Source organism: Botryllus schlosseri, chromosome 5, assembly GCF_051294905.1.
Source record: "Botryllus schlosseri isolate E-star chromosome 5, Bs_hap1, whole genome shotgun sequence".
Lineage (NCBI taxonomy): Eukaryota > Metazoa > Chordata > Ascidiacea > Stolidobranchia > Styelidae > Botryllus > Botryllus schlosseri.
Genome location: NC_137240.1, coordinates 26,016,551 through 26,037,005, shown reverse-complemented (window position 1 = coordinate 26,037,005; position 20,455 = coordinate 26,016,551). Strand labels below are relative to the sequence as shown.

Genomic DNA, 20,455 nt, shown 5'->3' with positions numbered 1-20,455 from the left:
AAATATAGAAACTTGTTTATTCATATTTGAAAAATAGTGAAGCTGACCGCCTGTCACATGTTTGGGCGGGTTCACTGTGTTGACATATTGATACTGCAACAAATGTACCTGGCTACAGACTATGTTTTAAGCCTCAGAGTGCTAGGCACTAGTAGCAACATACATGTAACAATCATAAACTGATATTAAAGCACAATAATTCTTATGCCAACCTGGAAGCAACAATGTCACTTTAAAGCATAAATAGTAATCACATCCCTGCGCCCTACGTTACATGAGGGCAGAATTCATATCCAACTAACACAGACTGATTTTGCCCAGGTTATACAAGTGCAGTGATTCATTAGTACTAAGATCAAGCATGATAAGAAATTCACGGAGTACTCCATAAGAGGCATAATTATGGGGAATAGACACTCATCCTGGCAACAAAAACAAGCAATGGGTGGCGCAAATCCCCCGAGGCGCAAGGGAAAGATCATCATGCAGATTGCATATGGTTATTTGAACTGTAATAGCCTATAGAATGCGTAAATCACTAGGGTAGACGTGTGTCGACCAACAACTCATGTTGATGAATGATCAGCTATAACGTGGTCGCATGTGCATTTCATTGTCACCACTGCCTCGTTGCGTCCAGGGGGTGCATGCTTCAGCGAATATGATGTAAACAAATTTCTAGACATCAAAGTTACTGACTTTCAGGAATGAGTTACTTGATGTGAGATAAGGCATAGTCCAAAATATACTTCCAATTCAAAACATGTAGCCCGAGGTGAGTAACTTGCCATAAAAGCATATCAAACCAGGCCATGGGTGTGCTCTATACCTCTTGGCAAAGTATTCTGCTTCATCCATATAGTTTAAGAAGCAATTAGCCTGTATGCTCGAAAAAATAACAGTATTTTCGTGACACCGATTCAGAAAAGGCAGTGAGAAAATGGAAACCTTTATAACATACAAAAGCTTTTGCGTCCATAATAGGAAGTTTGTACTCTTCTCAGACGATAATCACCTACAATTTGGCGACACAATAGGCCAAGTTTCAAAAGATTCAATATTGTGGGCCAATGACTTACCTCGGAACACTCGCAAAGTAGGATAGCAAGTGACGCATATCATCTGGGTTGATCCTGTCGGTATTTTGCCTGGCAGGGAAGGTAAGAATAGGGCCCCCATGCGGGTCCCTTCCGCCTACAAAGGTAAACAAAGTGGAGGATTTAATATTTCAAAAGTACATGACAATTTACTTCAAGCAACTCATGCTCACTTTCCATGAGCATGTTACCGTTATTTAGCCTATCGCTACATACTTTATCAAGCAAAACAGGACAATTGATTGGCAAAACAGAACTCGGCCATCACAGTTATTCTAACACACAAAATAGGCTCCATCTTTGCTGTAATATATACACTGAAAGTACATCATTTCAAGCGATAAGTTCCGATTCATATGAATACACTAGCTAGGCTACTTGATGGTGACTTCGCAAGATTTTTTGCGCACTGTAGTTAATCTGATGAACATGCCAAGGTTGATCAAGAATACACAAGGAATGTTGAAAAACAATCATAAATATGTGGTTTAGCAGTCAGAATTACCGTTTGCTGCTATTATGCATGTCGAAATTGCAGCATTGAATCAACAATTCAACACATCAAAATGAAAAATATTTCAAACACCGGATTGCACCGTATTTGTATATTAGTATCAAACATCCACATTTCAGGCACCATGAATCACAGCTGAGTGCTAAGCAGAGGCATTAACAATTAGCCTCGTCCTGTTAAAACAGCAATGGAGATCAACAAAATATATCCAAATAGGGACACAAGATGTTCTTAAGTTTCAAGATTATTTTCATTGTATCAGAATACACCATATCATAATTTCAGCATGAAAACAGCAGACCTTTTTCAGTTTTCAGAGATAGCAAGAGGTATTACAATAATTTTGATGAAAATAAACATACGCTTTAAGAATTATATCAACAACTGAAATCAATTCACCACACAGATTATTTTGAAATATAATAGGTACCAATGAGATTGAAGTTGAAGTCATATGGATTGTACAGTGGTATGTGGTTCATCATGCCACAATTTCTTAGGATATCGAATAAACATAATAGAAACATTTTTTGATAAGTCATCTCTCTCTATAAGTGTTGAATAAAATCCACATCACATGGACCTTTGGCAAGAGAGGATGGTTTTGAACTGAATCCAAAATGCACACCATTGCATGACCATGACTAATCCTAAATACATACAGAAGGTAGGAGGAAACACCATGGACAAGTTATCTGGGTGAATTCAACAATAAATTCACAACCAGAGCAGAAAGCTTCTCGCGTACCAGGAAAGTCTGTGCATGCCCCTAGTGGTGGACATAGCACAGGATGAAAATCGGTGATGGACCGAAAGAAACAAGATTATTTAATGCAAGCGGGATGGGGTAAAGATCACATAATGTACTCATTCTGGAGCACTTGAGTTCAGTGGCGTATCCAGGTTTTTTTTTAGGGGGTCGGAACCCCCTATTTTTCAAAATCCTAAAAATTGATGTCAAATATAGCCTCTAATATTTGCTAATTTATTAGTTTAACATATTCGTTTTTACGTATGAGAAGGCGAATATGGCGTCTTAATGTTATTTAAGGGGACTAAAACCCTACAAAATATTGGAATTATGCGCCGAATTAGTCGAAAGGATGAAATAAGTCGTTATATTTCGCTAATTCCATACGAATTCTGCGCTTGTTCAGCTACATTTAAGCTGTGGCAGTGGCTAACGTTCACAACTTTCGGCGCTTCTTCGATATACGCCCCAGATCGAAACAGTGTTTCCCATGACACCAACAAATGTTTCACATGAACACAATAAAATGTATAAACGTCAAAATAAATTGTTTTTTGCCTTTGTTGTGGAAGGGGGATATTATGGTTGGAGAAGAGGGGGATATTAGGACTGGGAGGGAGGATTTTAGGGTTGTGTAGAGGGGGATATTAGAGTTGGAGAGGGGGGATATTAGGGTTCGAGGAGTGATGGATATTAGGGTTGTGAAAAGGGGATATTAGGGTTGGAGGAGAGGGGGATATTAGGGTTGGGGAATGGGGATATTAGGGTTAGGGGATGGGTTTAGAGCAGTGGTTCTTAACCTTTTTTCCTCCAGCGCCCCCTTTCAAAAATTATCGTGCTCCAGCGCCCCCCTACCGCATATTGTAAGGAATGTCATAAAGACAATGAGTAAGAGGGAGGGCCGTAACAGCCCCCAGACCCCCTTTCGGCTATCCACTATTTGCTGATACTAGTGATCTACATTGGGTGTCCACTGTCCATTTACTGAGCCAGGTATTCCCGCCTAGACGCGCGAAGCGCGAAAAATTTCAATAATTAATGATTGAATTGGTAAATATGATCGGGAATTGCATGTATATTGATATCAAATTTTATCCTCTCTCTGCTCACGTAAACAAATTTACCGGTAGAGCTGAGTGATGTGTGATTGAAAAGGTAGGACCCCTCAATAATAATTATACATCTTCGGGCGTATACCCGTTGGCAGGAACGAAATGGCACTTCGTCAGGCCCCCCGAAAAAACTTGGGTCTTGGGCTCCCATAGGGTGATAACCGACCGCCCCCATCACGTTGTTCGTTTTGCCATGAAATCAGCTGTACTGTTTAGCGAGCCAGTGCGAAGTGCGAAAACTTTCAATAATTCATGATAAAATCGGTCAGTAAGATCGGGAATTGCATATATATTGCTATTAATTTCTTGTCCACTCTGCTCACGTTACCAGATTTACCGGTAGAGCTGAGTGAGGTGCAATGTTCCGTCTAAGCTGCTCACGTGCGCAGTGCTGACATGGTATCTGTGCACAGAAAATCTACGTTGCGCACAACTAATCCGAAGTTTTGACCCTTTTTTAGTCGTTACGCACTGTGGTCCAAGGGTCTGCGCAGTGAGTTTATTGAGTGTGCGCAGACTCATCAAAACGTGGAGCGAACAATGTGAGCTGTCTTGGAAACTGTAGGGCCCGTAGCTAATAATTAGACATATTCGGGCGGGCGAACCCGTTGGTATGACTTCGTTGCATGATGTTATTTCGTGACCTCCTGTCTGCTATATCAAAAAATATAGAATCGCCCAACAGGGATATCGCCCAACAAGAATATCTAGTTTTAGATATCCCTGTCGCCCAATCGTACTAAACTAAAAGACGAACACGATTTCAAATTGGTATTTCTTCACTGGCATATAATTTTTCCCTGCCGGATGGAATTCGTCTTCTGGGGTTCAGATTGCCAACACAGGAATATTCGGTGCCAGTCATTTAGGCGCCCATGGACAATTAAACGTATATGTCTTTTGTAGGCTATATATAACGAAGTTTTCGGAGTTCATTTTCTCTGAATACTCATTAAGGATATGTCCTACCACCACATCATCTACTGCGAAGCCATTTTTCTCCAGCGCCCCCCATACCGCCCCCCTGAGCCCAGCGCCCCCCATATCGCCCCCTGCGCGTTTCCGCCCCCTTTCAAAATCGCCAGCGCCCCCTGGGGGGCGCTGGAGGCAAGGTTAAGAACCACTGGTTTAGAGTTAGGGTTAGGGCTAGAGCTGGGTTAGGGTAACCCAAGATTAGGTTTGGGGTGAGGGACATGATATCCAACCCTAATATCCCACAGTCTACCGACCATAATATCCCCCAACCCTAACCCCAACTTTGACCCTAACCCACCTCCAACCCTAATATCCCCCTTCCCCAGCTCTAATCTTGGAATGCCCTAACCCAACCCTAATATCCACCTACCCCCAACCCTAATATCCTCTTCTCCTCCAACCTTAATACCCCCTCCCCAACCCTAATCTTGGGATACCCTAACCCAAACTTTGACCCTAACCCACATCCAACCCTAATGTCCGTCTCTCCACAGGCAAAAAAACAATTTATATTGACGTTTATAAAATTTGATCGTGTTCAAGAGAAACACTTGCTGGTGACATGTGAAACACTGTTTCGATCTGGGGCGTATATCGAAGAAGCGCCAACTTTCTTCCCTCTATTTCTCTCTCGCCTTACTAAAACGAGAGAGTTTTAGGAAAATCTAATCTAATTGGCCGATGCGATACGTATTGCAAAGACAAAGTTGTCGGCAATCAACATCGCCCGCGAATTCGCTACACCTGCTCGCCTTAAAATCCTAATTAAGAATTGCACGGCGTGTTGATTGATCACCGAGGCGCAGACACGGCGGCACCAGTACGACAATGCTGTTCTCAAATCCACATTGTCTTCCCGATTATTGGCCAGAAATGGCCTACGATTGACATTCACATTTCAAAATATAAGCCTAGCAATCCACGTTCCCGATTGTGTGTACTCTGTATTAATTGACTGACTTGCGTGCTTGCAATTAAGGTCTAATTATCTCAGCCGTACGGCTAGTAAAGCCATCGAAAAGCACACATTCGTGTACGACGTACACTGTTCACACCACACCTCTCTGTGGCGATCGCGATCGCCCTTGTTTATGCTACCGCCTTATTTCGCGCTTGTTCGTCCGCTGCGATACTACCGGCCGTGCACATAATATCGTCAAAACCCAACAAAATCGCGCATCTCTGGCCGGAAGTAGGCGCTTGGAGACGGGCGGCGTTTGCCGCCTCGTGACTAAATTTGAGCATTTACGAATTTCTTTCAATCATACCGTAAAAAAAACGCTATTTCAGGCAATGTCTGTATCGTACTCGTACATCTCCCACTCACCACAAATCTCTTTTTATTATTAAACTACAATATATCGTTAATATTCGCCATGGCGTGGAGACGAGTAATCGTAATGGTGACGTCATAATAGCGAATTTCGTAACGCAAACCCCCCCCCCTTTTTCGCGCTCTGTATACGCTTGCTTGAGTTCGTACTAATTTTGTTCATGGATGGACCAGTCGACCTTCTGTTTCCTTTCGTCTCAATGCCGTTTTTAAAGATGAAAAAAGAACTTTGTACAGCCCTTCAACATCCAGTTTTTCCAGAGCGAGTTAATGTGACATTAGTTTGTGGTCCCACTCCCGAGTCAAAAGTACTATGTAATGTACCATAACACTAACATTTGTTATTTATTGCTATATTGCACATAACAGCTTGTATATAAAACTCAATAAAAAGTACGTTGATAACATACAAAGAATTTACCCAGACATCCATGAAACTAAATAGACTGATACATGTTGGAAAATCATATGCTGATTGACACAAAATATTGGAAGTAGAATGTACTGATAGAACTACTGAATTCCCATGTGTAACGAGAGAGTATTTCGACATTGATATCAATGTGCCCCTGGTACAATGTACTTTTGTGAAAGTACTCTCTCGTGACACATGGAATAGCTCAGTAGCTTCAACTATCAAATCAATTTGCAGATGGAAGACGTTGCATTTTCAAATAGTATTTTATCAAAGTCAAGAAGGGAAAAATTGTGATGAAAACTTATCTGGGAAAAAACATAGTAATGTTAAAGTTTCTCCAGGAAAGAATGCCTGGCTTGAAGGAAAAACTTCACGAACCTGAGAGATAAGCAATCTTTTCTTTGAGTAAATCAATAAGGTCAATGGCTTTCAGTCGGTCTCCCATTTTTCTATTCCACCAAAAATTTGTATCCAATGATACACCCCGAACTCCACGAGATATTCAAAAAATGTTACATCCAACACCAATCCTCCGAGGCAGCTTCTTTCAAATTCAGAGAGCAAAATAATTCCATAGTTCCAGATGCCCAGCAATAAAGTATAGCACTTTAAAGGCAAAAAAACATATTACACCATACTATACATGTTGAAAATATCCTTTTCATTAGCAACCAACCAATGGGAGCCAATAACAATATTGTGATCATATTCTAGCACTTTATAACATCAAATTGTAAATACTACATCTTTGCCCACGAGCCAGCTTATAAGGTAGATATATACTTATTGCATACATTTATCAGCAGACTGCAGACAAATACCGAATACATATTGTAGGTAAACTGTTCTCAGTTAGTTCAACAAATGAGCTGTGGAGAAGCATACAGTCCATTCCAGTCCAAATCTAAATTAACAGATACCGTAAACCGGGGTAACATTGGACAATTCTCAACAATTCCGCTTTGTATCTTGGAAATGCTAGGGTGTAGGGGAGGCAAGTTTTGTGTTTTTTTGGAGTCATGGAGCAAAGATTAGAATTAACTAATCCAAAATCTTCATGGTCATGAATAAGTACCTTATTTTTGTAAATTATCCGTGTCCAAAGTTACCCGTGCATGTGGGGTAACTTTGGACAATGTAGTTTTTTGTATGCCTTTACCCTCTATTGTTTATGAAACCTCGTAAATGAGGTTTATTTGGTAAGAGTTGATGAGAGCAGTGACTAAAACTGAAACAAAATAGTATATGTCTGGCCTATTGCATGATTTTTACCTAATCCCCGCCCCCCCCCCCCCCAAAAAAAAATAGGTAGTTTATGAAGGCTAATGCCCCCTTATTCATCCCTTTACTCAATTTTCCCTCATGCCTTCACCAATTGGGACCTATAATAACGTATGGTGACAATGGGGTATCCCACTGGCAGTGTCAGCAATCGACAGCAAACATTAAGTATGTTAGCGTGATTTATTGCCGATTTCGAATATATTACTGTTCTAGAAAAGATATATTTTCCCTTTCCTATGTCCTCTGATGGATATATTTGTCGTAATTTACGATATCCCATATTCAGCAGGCGCATCTTTAGGAGTAGCCTATGTGATAAGTTTTTCAAGTAACTTACACCCGATTACAATCTCTCAGCTCATTGCCTACCCATTTTTTCATATTTTGGCAAACTCTTAATTTATTAACCTTCTCATTCCATTTTAAGAAGCCATCAGGCCGGTCATAAGGAATATAGTTGACGATACCCTTTGACACAGATGAAGCAGCCACTTTCCAGAGCTCTAAATATCACATTTTTCACTGTCCAAAGTTGCCCCGTTCTAATAAAATTTGACGGGGTAACATTGGACATCACATTTTCTTGTATTGATCTAAGGGTGTGCCCACTGAGATTTTGGCCATGGATTAAGACTACTTAGAGGTATCTGCTGCCAAGTTTTGAATCTATGAATCACATGCTATCTATGTTTGGCTGTAAGAAGTTTATTGGCCATCAATTTTGACGAAATTGACCCCCTCCATTAATTTATCGATGTTGGGTCAAGTTTATCTGGTAGTGAAATGAATCCACCTTTTATAGAGACTACTTGTAGTACTGTTGCCTCATGAAAAAGAATTGGACATCCAGCGGCAACCCTTTTTCATCAATAACCATTTAAATCTTTTACTGCTTAGTGTTACCCTTAAGTCCAAAGTTACCCCGGTTTACGGTAGTTCATTCCTTCAATCTAACTTTTACTATATAGGCCTAAGCAGTTCTTCAAATGATAATCATCATTATCCTCAATGTCTACAGTGAGCCACACTATTCTCAGACTTGCGAATTGATTCACACTCATGATAAGCTTACTTTCTTATATAAACCATTCCATTCAAAGCCAAGACATAAGCTGATCACCAAAAGCAAATCAGACTATACTAACTATGACAAAGCATACCATAGTGGATAAGCAAGGCAACAGGCTTGTTCAACTCAATTCAAAACAATCAGGACCAGAAAATTGCTCCTGGCATTTTTCAATTGTGTAAGATCAGATTGACGATATTATTTTAGGTTTTCGTCTGCTATTAAAATTCCAGATGCAACATTTCATCGAGCCATTAGTAAATTCAAGCACACTTATCGACAGATCTATACAAATAGAAAGCATTCTTTGTAACAGATACTTCATCAGCCAGGCTGTCAGGCTTTCAATGACTAATTAAACAAACCCAATAACAAACCCCATTTACGGTATCAATATCAAGGGCCTAGAGGTCTCCGCTATCTTTTGGCTACAATCAAATGCTCCAGTTTCAAGTAAATGGTAACCTGTCTATTGTCTGTTTGGAGCAGTTTCCAATTGGATAAGCATACAGTTTAAAAAATCTAAAAGCTAGACAGAAGTGTGTGTAATAAAGGCATGCCGCAGATTATAAATATAATTGAAAATTCAATATCTGCAAATTGGCGGCACCTTGCTTGCTAAACCAAGACATGACAGTGATTAAGATTGGAATTAATATGGAAAGACCAACGCATAGGCCTATACACATGGTTTTATATATTACACCCATAAACCTAAAACTTTCAACGCATTCAACACACTGGCTTAAGTAAATCTTGTATAAGCATATTTTATAACCTACCTAGTTCCAAACATAATAATCACGGAAGATCTATTGAGCATGGATTCTGTTTACATAAAACTCTAGAGATTCACTCACATTATCTTGATAACAGGGTAAGGAGAATGTAGACTTTGATGCTTCATAGTTCAGACATGACTTACTATAGGTCACCGAGAAATGATTGAAGTACTTTTGATTAAGTGACCTTGAAAAACAATCTGCACTGATGAAAAGATCTGATATGATAGTTGGGATAATTTGACACTTACTTTCCCTAGAATCTCTAACAAAAGCTTGGATGTGGAGTTGACATCAATACCTTGAGTGAAATGTAAATAATGGTATAGCAGCAATGAACATGCAAATACGCCAAGATAAAACAAGATTAGTTCGCAACCTGTTGAAACAAACTAAGCCACGCAATCTTTGACAAGTTTCCTATGAATGTGGATCATCATGTTATGTGCTGATTTCTTTCAAGTAAATCGATCAGTGTTGTGTTCTATTGATTCAGATAGCAAAACTAACTGTAGTATTCGCGAGCATGGTTGCAAGTTTATGCAGTTCAGAGCAATGCATATGGATATAGACATTGATTTTTGACTTTGAAGTCTAGGAACTAGCCAAGGTGGAAAAAGCAAACATTTTTTTTTATTCTATAGGCGACTCTTACAAGATTTGATGTAGCTTACAATTTCACCATCCAGCAAACTCAAATTAATGTAAAATTGCAAGTCCACTTTTGAAAAGACATCCCATATTAGAACTTGGCGACTTTGACCCAAACAATTTTCAGATCCTGTCAACGAGTCGCGCGTCATGTAAAAATGGTCAAGCTTTTAGAACTTACATATCTATCATGGAAGAAAGGCAGTTTATTTTCATTGAGGTGCAAGGTTTATCAAGTCAGCACCACGATTTTACATTTCATACATTCTTAGCAGTTTTCACGTAACCAAGCAATCGAGTAACCAGGCAAGATACTGATATTTCATATTTCGATGATGACAAATATTTTGTACCCGAAGAAAATTAGCGAGATATTCCTGTTATGTTCGTGCATTTACGTTTTAAAGTCGTACAACTCTTTCTTTCTATAGGATTAGTAATTACCGCCAATCATTATTTCCTTGTGTGTCGTGCTTGTATTTATACCCTGTGTTCTGTTGTCTCGTGGTCTTTCGTTTAACTGCACTCTGGATCGTGTCGCTGCCTTAAAGTTATTTTGCTGATAATATACTGATTTCTTATTGCAACCTCGTTGTATTGAGTTATTGTTTAAACAAGATCAAGAACATAACAATTGGTGTCAGAAGTCGGATTCAAAGTTATTTCTGCAACATATATATATCATGGAATCGGGTATTTTGAAGCTTCTACAGAAGCAGCAGGAAATGATGGCGGAACAACGCGCACAGCGTAAAGAAGAGATGGCACAGCACAAAGAAGATTTGAAACAACAAGCGAAGCAGCAAGAAGTTATGGCGCAACAACAAGCGAAGCAGCAAGAGATGATGGTGCAACAACAAGCAAAGCATGACGAAGCAATGGCAAAAGTCATGACAGAGATGGCGCAATTGACGCATTTACGTTTTAGTTTTGTACAACTCTTTCTTTCTATAGGATTAGTAATTACCGCCAATCATTATTTCCTCGTGTGTCGTGCTTGTATTTATACCCTGTGTTCTGTTGTCTCGTGGTCTTTCGTTTAACTGCACTCTGGATCGTGTCGCTGCCTCAAAGTTATTCTGCTGATAGTATACTGATTTCTTATGGCAACCTTGTCGTATTGAGTTATTGTTCAAACAAGATCAAGAACATAACAATTCCAATTATATCTTCTAATAAGTGGCAGTAATTTGAAAATAGATTACATATCAACTTAAATTATTCGAAGTAAAAGCGCAGCCGAATAAAACACAGGTATTTCTTTACATAGACACGGTATCTCTGTTGTCAAAGCGAGAGACTCAGACCAATTTGTGAAAAAAGAATACTTGGTTGATCGACAAAAAACAATAATAAAATCATGTTCAAATTGCACAGGATTAGACTCCCGTCACTACGATGGGACTACAACAAAATGAGGTTGTTACATGCTCTGTCGGCCATATTGATATCAAGTTTATGGAAGCTTTCTCAAGTTGCGAAGCAAATAATCCAGGAATTGTTCTTTGCAAGGGAAAGAAAGGGAATAATGAGCAGAGCTACTGGTGCCATGACACATCGAATCCAAAAATTGTCATATTATATAGTCATATGTATATTTTCAAAGAGACGGCATGTATTGAACTACCTTTTCAGCTGTATGGGGAGCTCACTTGCCTTTTTAAGTTATCGCCAATTAGGTTCTCAAATTATCTATAGAAGTACGTCACCAACACATAAAAGACACAAGATAAAAACAGGAACCCAGAGACACACCGACCTGCTACCTGCGCACATTCACATACTAACAACGATAGCCTAATACTGTAATACTACTGATCCTTAATAGACATGTCACAAATGAGATATTGGAAATTGTAAAATACATTTCGTCAAAATAACAAGCTGATTGACATAAAAATTAAAATGTAGGACTGTCAAGGCGGGGACATTTATCCCCATTGATGCTTACCGGTAGTATCCCAAATGTGTTTTTCTATTTCGAAGGATTTTTTAGTTCATGCCTGACCCCTTTATAATATAAAAATAAAGTGTCTACCCAAAACGAGTGTAGGTCCATGACAGTAACTACTCAACTAGTAAGCTTACTGGTACAAGAATACGAAAGCAACTATAATCATCAATATATTGCCACATCGGTCACCAGTTCTGCATGCAGCAGAGTTAGTTGTCAGAGTGGCAACGTCACGCGTAACTTTCCGTGTAATTACTCAATTGTTCTCTGCAAGAAACTCTTCTGTCACGCGAAACTTATTGCCGTAAACACCCACCATATCGAGTCTGGGTGAGTTGAAACAACCAGTCCAGTAAAGCGAGTGCCTACCGTGCCTTGATATAGTTTTCTATAAATCAAATCGATCACAGCATACGATCGATCGCATGAATATAAAATAAACGCCTCACACTTCGATATATCAAATTAAACGACCAGAAATGGTCAATAATCACGCTGACTTCATAAGAAGATATCATAAACACAGCGTACCTCAAATCAAAGTAAAGCGCTTGCAAATCATTTCACGCGCACTGAGCCAGCAAGAAGTAGAGGTTTGTTAGCAAGCAGCGAAACAGGCACCACCACCATATGTTTACTAGGTCCGGACTTTTATGAAACCGGACGTCGTCGTTACTGTTCGGAAATAGAACAGTAATTTGGTTTAGAGAAAATGTGCCATTAAATAGTATATTCATATTGAAATGAACCCGAATATTTTCGGCTGACACTCGTCAGGGGTAATCGTCAGCAACTAGTAGAGAATTGGAAAGAACATTGTATATCAACAATCGTATCACAAAATATGACGTCACCAGCATGAAATTTCGAATGAGAGAGCGTTCAATGTACTATTTTTAGGTGATACACGAACTCCTTTTGTTGACAGAGTTTTGGTTGGTGTATTTTGATAAAAGTTGATTCCAAGGCACACAAATGGAATTGTGAACGGCCTCGACCTACGATTCGAAATCGGTCGTCTCGATAATTATTCGCACAAATCGGATTATCCAACAGATGTTTGCCGATGGCAGAATTAATTGCCTTTGATCGATCAGCATCAATCTTAAGTGGATGAGTTAAGGGTGAGCTTTTCGCATCGCGTGACGCACGTGTTCTGATAAATCTGGGGACATGTTGGTTTATGCGGTCCTGCAGACGTCTTGACGTTCTTCCCACGTAGCCACAATCACAGTGGCACCTATATTCGTACACTACATTACTTTGTTGAAGTGCAGGAAGCACGTCTTTGCGTGTTGAAGGGAGCAGTTGTGTTGTTGTAAAAATCACATTGGTTTTGACTGTATCGTAACATTTACCGACAGCAGAAATCAATAGTTTTTCAAAGCGGGTGGAAATGGGGCCAATCCAGAAAATGTGCCGTACCTGATCATACTGTTCCAGACAAGAAATTGGAAGCATTCATACAAAAGGTAGCAACGGCATACTTATTCGTATAAACCGTATAAACCAATTTTCAACGCTGAAAATGCCATGCCAAATACCTTGGTGTTTTGCTGGATTCGAACATGTCTTATATATGTCTCATACAAGACCAAGATCGTTGGTATGTATGGTCTGCTCCGCCATGTTAGTCACACACTACTGTCAATTTGGGTTCTGTTGATACTCTTCAACTCATCTTTATTCTAATCAAAGTTACAATACGGAATTCTTTGCCGAAGTGATGCCAGCAAGAATACGATTGACCCACAGCATCGGATTCTCCGTATTATTACCAAAGCCGCGAGGTGTGACATAGAGGATATGAGGAAGCTATAGTAATTGCCAACTCCATGTATCAGTTCCTGCAGTCACACTGTCCTAGAGATTTCAACGACTACTTCACCTCGGTATCAAAATCGCACAAGTACAACACACGCACGCCCTTAAAGGTCAACTGCATCTCTAGAACCTGAAAAGATTGTTAGGAAGATTTGAAATTTTTTTGGCATCATTTACGCCGCCTGAGATTTATCAAAGGGTTGATTACGATGATTGTGTGAGCAACTAAGTCATTTTATATTGTATCGAACTATAGTGACTTACCTTCATTATATAAAATCGGATCTAACCGAAAACTATTATTGTGGCCTACTGGTTGCTAATATATTTAACTATTACCCCGGGTCGATGATGAGGGTCGGCATTGTTCCGAACAAAATGGCATCGGCAAAACAATCTACTAAAGACGAGAATTACAAGGATAATCACTCCAACGTTCGAATTGCTCCCGACGTACGTCGTACATGGCGAGGCAATATTTCTCACCGGCAGCACCGTAACTGCCGCACCCCAAACCCCCCAATTGGGGGGGGCCCGAGCTCGAAGGGGGCCCCAAATTATTTCGTGAATTAGCATAAATTATAGAGTTTTTTCTTAAATTCATGCCATTTTTTCCAAATTTTTCGCGCTGCGCGCGATTTAAAGTATCCAAATATCTTGATTATTTGATACTCTTCCCCCAAGAAAAAACACGCAAGATTTATAGAAATGGACATATCGGAGTTGACCATTAACACGCCACTACGCACCAAGATATATAACGATTTAGGGCATATTACATGCGACTCCAAGAAATGTGCCAGAACGATTGGCAGCGCGAAAAGCTTGGCCGAAACGGACTGCCCTTACACAGACCGAAAACTTCGTTATATATACAAAATAATAGGTTTAATTGTCCATAGGCGCCTAAATGACTGGCGCCATATGTTCCTGTCTTGGCAATCTGAACCTCAGAAGACAAATACCATCCGGCAGGAAAAAGATATATGGCAGTGAAGAAATACCAATTTGAAATCGTGTGCGTCTTTTAGTTTAATACGTTTGAACGATTCTATATTTTTGATATAGCAGACAGGAGGTCACGAAATAAAATCATGTAACGAAGTCATACCAACGGGTCCGCCCGCCCGAAGATGTTTAATTTTAATATTTCCGGGCCCTAGAGTTTCCGGTAAATCTGATAACGTGAGCAGAGAGGACAAGATATTGATAGCAACATACAGTGGCGGCTCGTCCTATAGGGCAACTGGGGCATTGCCCCACCTAAAATTCTGTTCAATAACAATTCTTTACCATTTATAGACGCACACCTATCTATATAAACCGAAATCACAGCGAAAATCGTATACTTCTTGTCCTTTCGCTTGTAAATGCCCATATATAGCGAAGTCTATGCGAAAATCGAATTCTCTTCTGTGTTTTCGCTTTGCGAATGCCTAGCCGGGGCTTGCCCCGGTAGCGCTCATAACAAGCTTTCACTGTCTATTCTCTCAAAACCGCGCACAATAAAGAAACGGTGATTTACTCTCTCCTATTCATAAAATTACCGAGCAACCGGGGCACGATAGCTCTGTGCCCTTAAGGTGTGATGTAACAATCGTATCTATAGCTGAACTCTGTTACCGTCATATGCGTTTAGTCGACCTTTGCTGGTATAGGTCGATTTTAATGGGGTTTCACACCATGAAAACTCTTGAAACTTGTTATGTCATGTCGTGATGGTGGTATTTAACACTGCCCCAAGTTTCAGGGTTTCTACTTAAAGTTTAGGGTAGTAATTCCGTTTCCGAAGTTGAGTGTGTGCTGATCCGTCATGTATCACAAACAGATTTTACTCAAAAGCCGGTATTGGTATCCATTGGTTTTGACGGTGTTCAATACTGAGATAGGTTATGACATTTGGCACGGTAAGTCTTAATGTTAGTATCGAACGCTGTACCAAGTTTTAAGTTTGTCACTGAACTGTGTTAGTGGTAATTTCGTTTCCTAATTCGAGTGAGAGCTGACTCGTCATTTATCGCTAACAGATTATACGTAAAGCCGGTATTGGTCTCTATTGATTTTAACGATGCTCCTTACCTAGATCCGTCATAAGCTTTTGCACGGTATGTCTTGATTTTAGTATCGAACGCTGTGCCAAGTCTCAAGGTTGACACTCAATGATTAGGGCAGTAATTTCGTTATCAAGGTCGAGTATGGTAAAGATGTGCTCCGATCTGACACTTTAGCCTACAACACATTGCGGATTTCACGCAAAAGCCGGTATATCTGCGGTAACGTTAAGTGAGATGATGATATCATTCTCAGTTTGCATTCAAATATTTACTTTGATCGTATATTCTCCAATGTCAATTTCACCGTGAAATTGTGGCCTTCAAGCCATTTACGTACAACCCCCCCGTCACTTGATCAGCCTATTCCTCAGTAAATTTTACGCAAAATTCGTTGTTGGTCTGTTCGCATTAATTTTGACAGTGTACCATACCGAAAAGGGCCATGAGGCCACTTCTCGATAATGTCATGTAACAGTGTACCAAGTTTGAGGCTTTCATCCACGTATTTATTCGGTAATATATTTTTCAAAGGCGATTTCGCAGCAGACCTATAAGACAGTAATAAAAACGTATGTGTCGTGTTACAGTCTCCAGTTTCAAGGCCAAAATCTCTTATGCTGTACCGAGACCAAATTTCCGAGGCTGCTATTCTTAGTCCTTTACAATGATGTTTTGGATTCAATAGGACATGCCCAATCTATGAGATAACAATTGCGTATCTGTCCGAATTCGTTGACCTTTCCAATTAGGCTTACGCTATCTCTCGAGTTATAGTCATTTCCATTTCTGCAGATAATTAGTCAGGTCTAATGCGAACATGAACCGTGTTGAATCTTTGTTCCGTACGCCGTTTACGCAGTTACCACACTTCAAGTCACAGCTCACCAGCGGACCTCTCGTGGCACATACGTTATAATCACTGTTGCCGGGAAATTCATGTTACCGTACCATCATTAAGTTACTTGTTTACGTTGGAAAACGCCATTGTGACGTCATCTTGATAAAAAGTCGCTTGCAGCCCTTGCCCCACCACCCGATATTGTCACGAGCCGCCACTGGCAATATATATGCAATTCCCGATCTTATTGACGGATTGTATCATGAATTATCGAATATTTTCGCGCTTCGAGCTGGCTCACTAAACAGTGCAGCTGATATCGTGGCAAAAGCGAACACTGTGATGAGGGGGGGGGGCGGTTTATCACCCTATGAGAACCCCCAACCCAAGGTTTTGTGGGGGGGCTGACAAAGTGCTGTTTTCGTTCCTGCCAACGGGTATACGCCCGAAGATGTCTAATTATTATTGGGCGGTCCTACGTTTTCAAACAGACCTCGCTCAGCTCTACCGGTAAATCTGATTACATGAGCAGAGAGAGGATCAAAATTGATAGCAATATATATGTAATTTCCGATCATATTGCCTGATTCAATCATGATTTACTGAAATTTTTCGCGCTTCGCGCGTCTAGGCGGGAAAAGCTAACTCAATAAACGGACACCCAATGCAGATGTGAAATAGCGGGAAAAAGCGGATAGGGAAAGGGGGGTCTGGGGGGCGAAGCCCCCCAGAAGTTCGGTTTATCACCCTGTAGGGGGCCCGAGGCCAACGTTTTGGGGGGGGCCTGACGAAGTGCTGTTACGGCCCTGCTCACCGGGGTGTGCAAAAACCCAGGGTTGTAACCAAGTCACACGGTTCCGAGTCACGAGTCAATCTTACTTTTGTGGTTTTGACTCGAGTCAAGTCGAGTCATTTTCAATTCATCACCGAGTCGAGTCCGAGTCCAAGTCACAGTATTGAAGTCATGGTCAACTTATGTTTTCAATCCTGCTTGGGTGATATCGAATTCCTTGCTTGCCAAACATGCTTATTTGTCCCTATCAGAGTCTTGGCACATGTTTATTTAGGCTGATAACGGACAGTTCCTGGCCCTATTTACCGATGCTACAGATAGACGAGACAGGCCGCCAATGTGATAACTTTACTAATCTTAGAGCTTTACATCAAATATCTGTCTTCTCAGTCTGATACATCACAAATACAAGATTTGAGTTATTATTGCGGGCACATCGACGACTGCTCACAAATAGCTTATTATAGAGAACCAACGAATTCACGTCTACATATACTATCTGATAGAGAACCCACGAATTCACGTCTAGATACCAGCTGATAGAGAATCAACAGATGCATGTTTATGTGGGGGTACAGTTTTTCTTTCACATTATAAGGTGGTTGACTAAAATAAGGTCAACTTTCCTGCTCAGCTCCTGAAATAGCCGCTGGAGCGTTACTTCAGTGCTGATTTACTGTATCTTCGTCGAATTCGCCCTACATTTAACAGAAAAGAGGACAAAACCTCAAAAATTAGGCTACTTCATAAAATTGTTGAATTGCCTAAAAGAACTCAAATTTGGCTCAATTCCAACCAGTAGAAAGCAATGCTATGAGAGACAATTTTGGATTAATTACAAATAGACATTTTCGAATTCTACCGGCTACCTCATGATATTGTTATACATTGTGTAAAAATATGATTCATAGCAAATTAAGCTCAATTCCAACGAGAAGAAGCGAAATTATTAGGGTGGAATATTTTGGATATGAAAAAATAGTCGGCTTACTACTAGTATGTAATTATAATATTATGAAAGAATTTCTCACTAAAAATACTCCATTTATTTTCAAATCTAAAATATTCTCCTCTCACATCATTGATTCTACTTTTTCAAATTAACCCAGATTCAATGTTCTTTAATGCAACATAACAATTTTATCAAGTAGCCACCCAGTAAAATAAAAAAGAAGTTATTTTAGAAGAGCCATATTGTACAAACATCACACAATATTAGCCATTCATTATTACTCACGTGCATAATGCACATACCTAACAAAACGTCAAATGGACGGGGTGGTGTTGTGTGTTTTCACAGACAGCAGATCAAATCAATGAGTTACACTTCAAAAATACTAATGTGGAAAGGAGATCCTCAGATATGTTAAAGCGGCATGGCCTTAGAATAAATCCACATCAACTGAATACACGTTCCACTAGGGCACTAGATGCGCGAATAGGGTCCATCAAAACACTAGGTGTCGCCAGACTTTAGGTGGTAACCGCCGTTGTTACGTACGCGGTTGCCGTTATCAGAAACCTGTAGGTTACTTTCTCGATTGTGTAAGGGTATTTTATATGGAAATAATGGCTACAACATATTCTACGTGGACCGTGAGCTCGCTATAAAATGAACTAAAACTTCGAAAACTTCTGGTGCTGAGCTGGTAGCCGACATTTAGTTGACAATTTCACATTCTTACCTAGTTAACAAATCGGCCATATTTCCTTCCGTAGAAGCTTTCCGAAGTTTTAGTTCATTTTACCACCTAAAGTCTGGCGACACCTAGTGGTTTGATGGACCCTATTGACAAGCATTTTTGAACCACACTGAAGAGCATTGAACACTCATTCTTTCTAGTCGCCCAAAAATGCAAAGAATCATCGCCTTCAATTCTACACATGAGCTTATCAGTCTCTTGACCATCTGAGTCATTCATTGGCTCTAATTGAACTTTGCTTCGATTGTTTGCTTGTATAATTGAAAAGTCTTTGATTGCGGAGGATCTATTACCTCTTCATCACTGGATAATTTTGTACAATGCATTGCTGCTATGTAGCCTTACCATTGTCTGTTGTTTTTACGGCGGCATATCTGATATCAGGCGAGCGCAACGCAAGCAGTGGTGACAAATAGCGATGTCGCCAGAATTTGTCAGATGCGTTGATCTAGCCTTTACGATTCGCAAATTTCTTCATATTCAAGTCATATAAAATAAGCCGAGTCAATGACTTGGATCGAGTCATGCGTAATGACTCGAGTACAAGTCGAGTCAATACACAGATTGACTCGAGTCGAGTCGAGTCATTTTCCCATTTCAAGAAAATGACTCGAGTCAAGTCGAGTCACAAAAAAATCGTGACTCGAGTCTGACTCGAGTCATTACAACCCTGCAAAAACCTCTACCAATACCCATTTATTCAAAATATACCTGGTAAACGTTTTGGCACTTCTTCGATATAAACTAAAAGTCGTTAAGTGTTCCTGAAGAATTACCTGCAAACCTTACAAATATTGACAAGGATTATTCACCAAGATTGATAACTATGGAAGAATTGTACGAAATAGATGGTTTATGCGCTTGCGAGCAACATTTTATTTCATCGTATTCATTGAAGGGTTAGGAAAGGATTTTGTAACCTCCATCATGGTTAAAATTCACAATCCACACGAACATCAATCGATTAAATGAACAGATTATATTTTCATTTGCACAAGACACACACGACCGTAGCCAAGAGCGCCCAAGATACTCTGCCAACCGCGAAATACTCTGACAACCGCTAACCGATTGGGGCAAGCAGTTGGTAGAGTAATTCTGCTGAATCATGAAAAGCATGACCATATGGTCACTCTGCCAACGAAACGCGCACATGGGAACAGGTTAAATGTACAATGATATGTACAAAACACAAAATGTGATGTAATGAACAGATCCGGAGATGCCGAACGATCACCCAGACGGGATCTCTTGAACTATTCGATGTTATATCATTTCTTTATCGGGCCTTTTTTGTCGCCGT

At 40.1% G+C, this 20,455-nt stretch overlaps 2 protein-coding genes and 1 long non-coding RNA gene across 8 annotated transcripts in view; 2 read left to right on the top strand and 1 right to left on the bottom strand.

Annotated features, from left to right (window-relative positions):
• The window catches only part of LOC145439536 (kalirin-like), a 106,345-nt gene extending 98,870 nt beyond the window's left edge, over positions 1 to 7,475 (bottom strand). For all 6 annotated transcript variants that reach the window (XM_080317026.1, XM_080317027.1, XM_080317030.1 and 3 more), the window contains exons 1-2: positions 6,579 to 7,475; positions 1,080 to 1,194 (exon numbers count right to left, since the gene is read on the bottom strand). In XM_080317026.1, coding sequence (XP_080173152.1) covers positions 1,080 to 1,194; positions 6,579 to 6,645 — 182 coding nt within the window. In that variant the 5' untranslated portion in view covers positions 6,646 to 7,475. The remainder of the gene's footprint in view (positions 1 to 1,079; positions 1,195 to 6,578) is intronic.
• The window catches only part of LOC145439535 (uncharacterized), a 355,509-nt gene that overhangs the window by 310,588 nt on the left and 24,466 nt on the right, over positions 1 to 20,455 (top strand). The window lies entirely within an intron of this gene.
• On the top strand, positions 2,991 to 4,913 carry LOC145439542 (uncharacterized). Its single transcript, XR_013915256.1, has 2 exons — positions 2,991 to 3,140; positions 4,607 to 4,913. It is a non-coding gene; the product is annotated as an uncharacterized LOC145439542 (long non-coding RNA).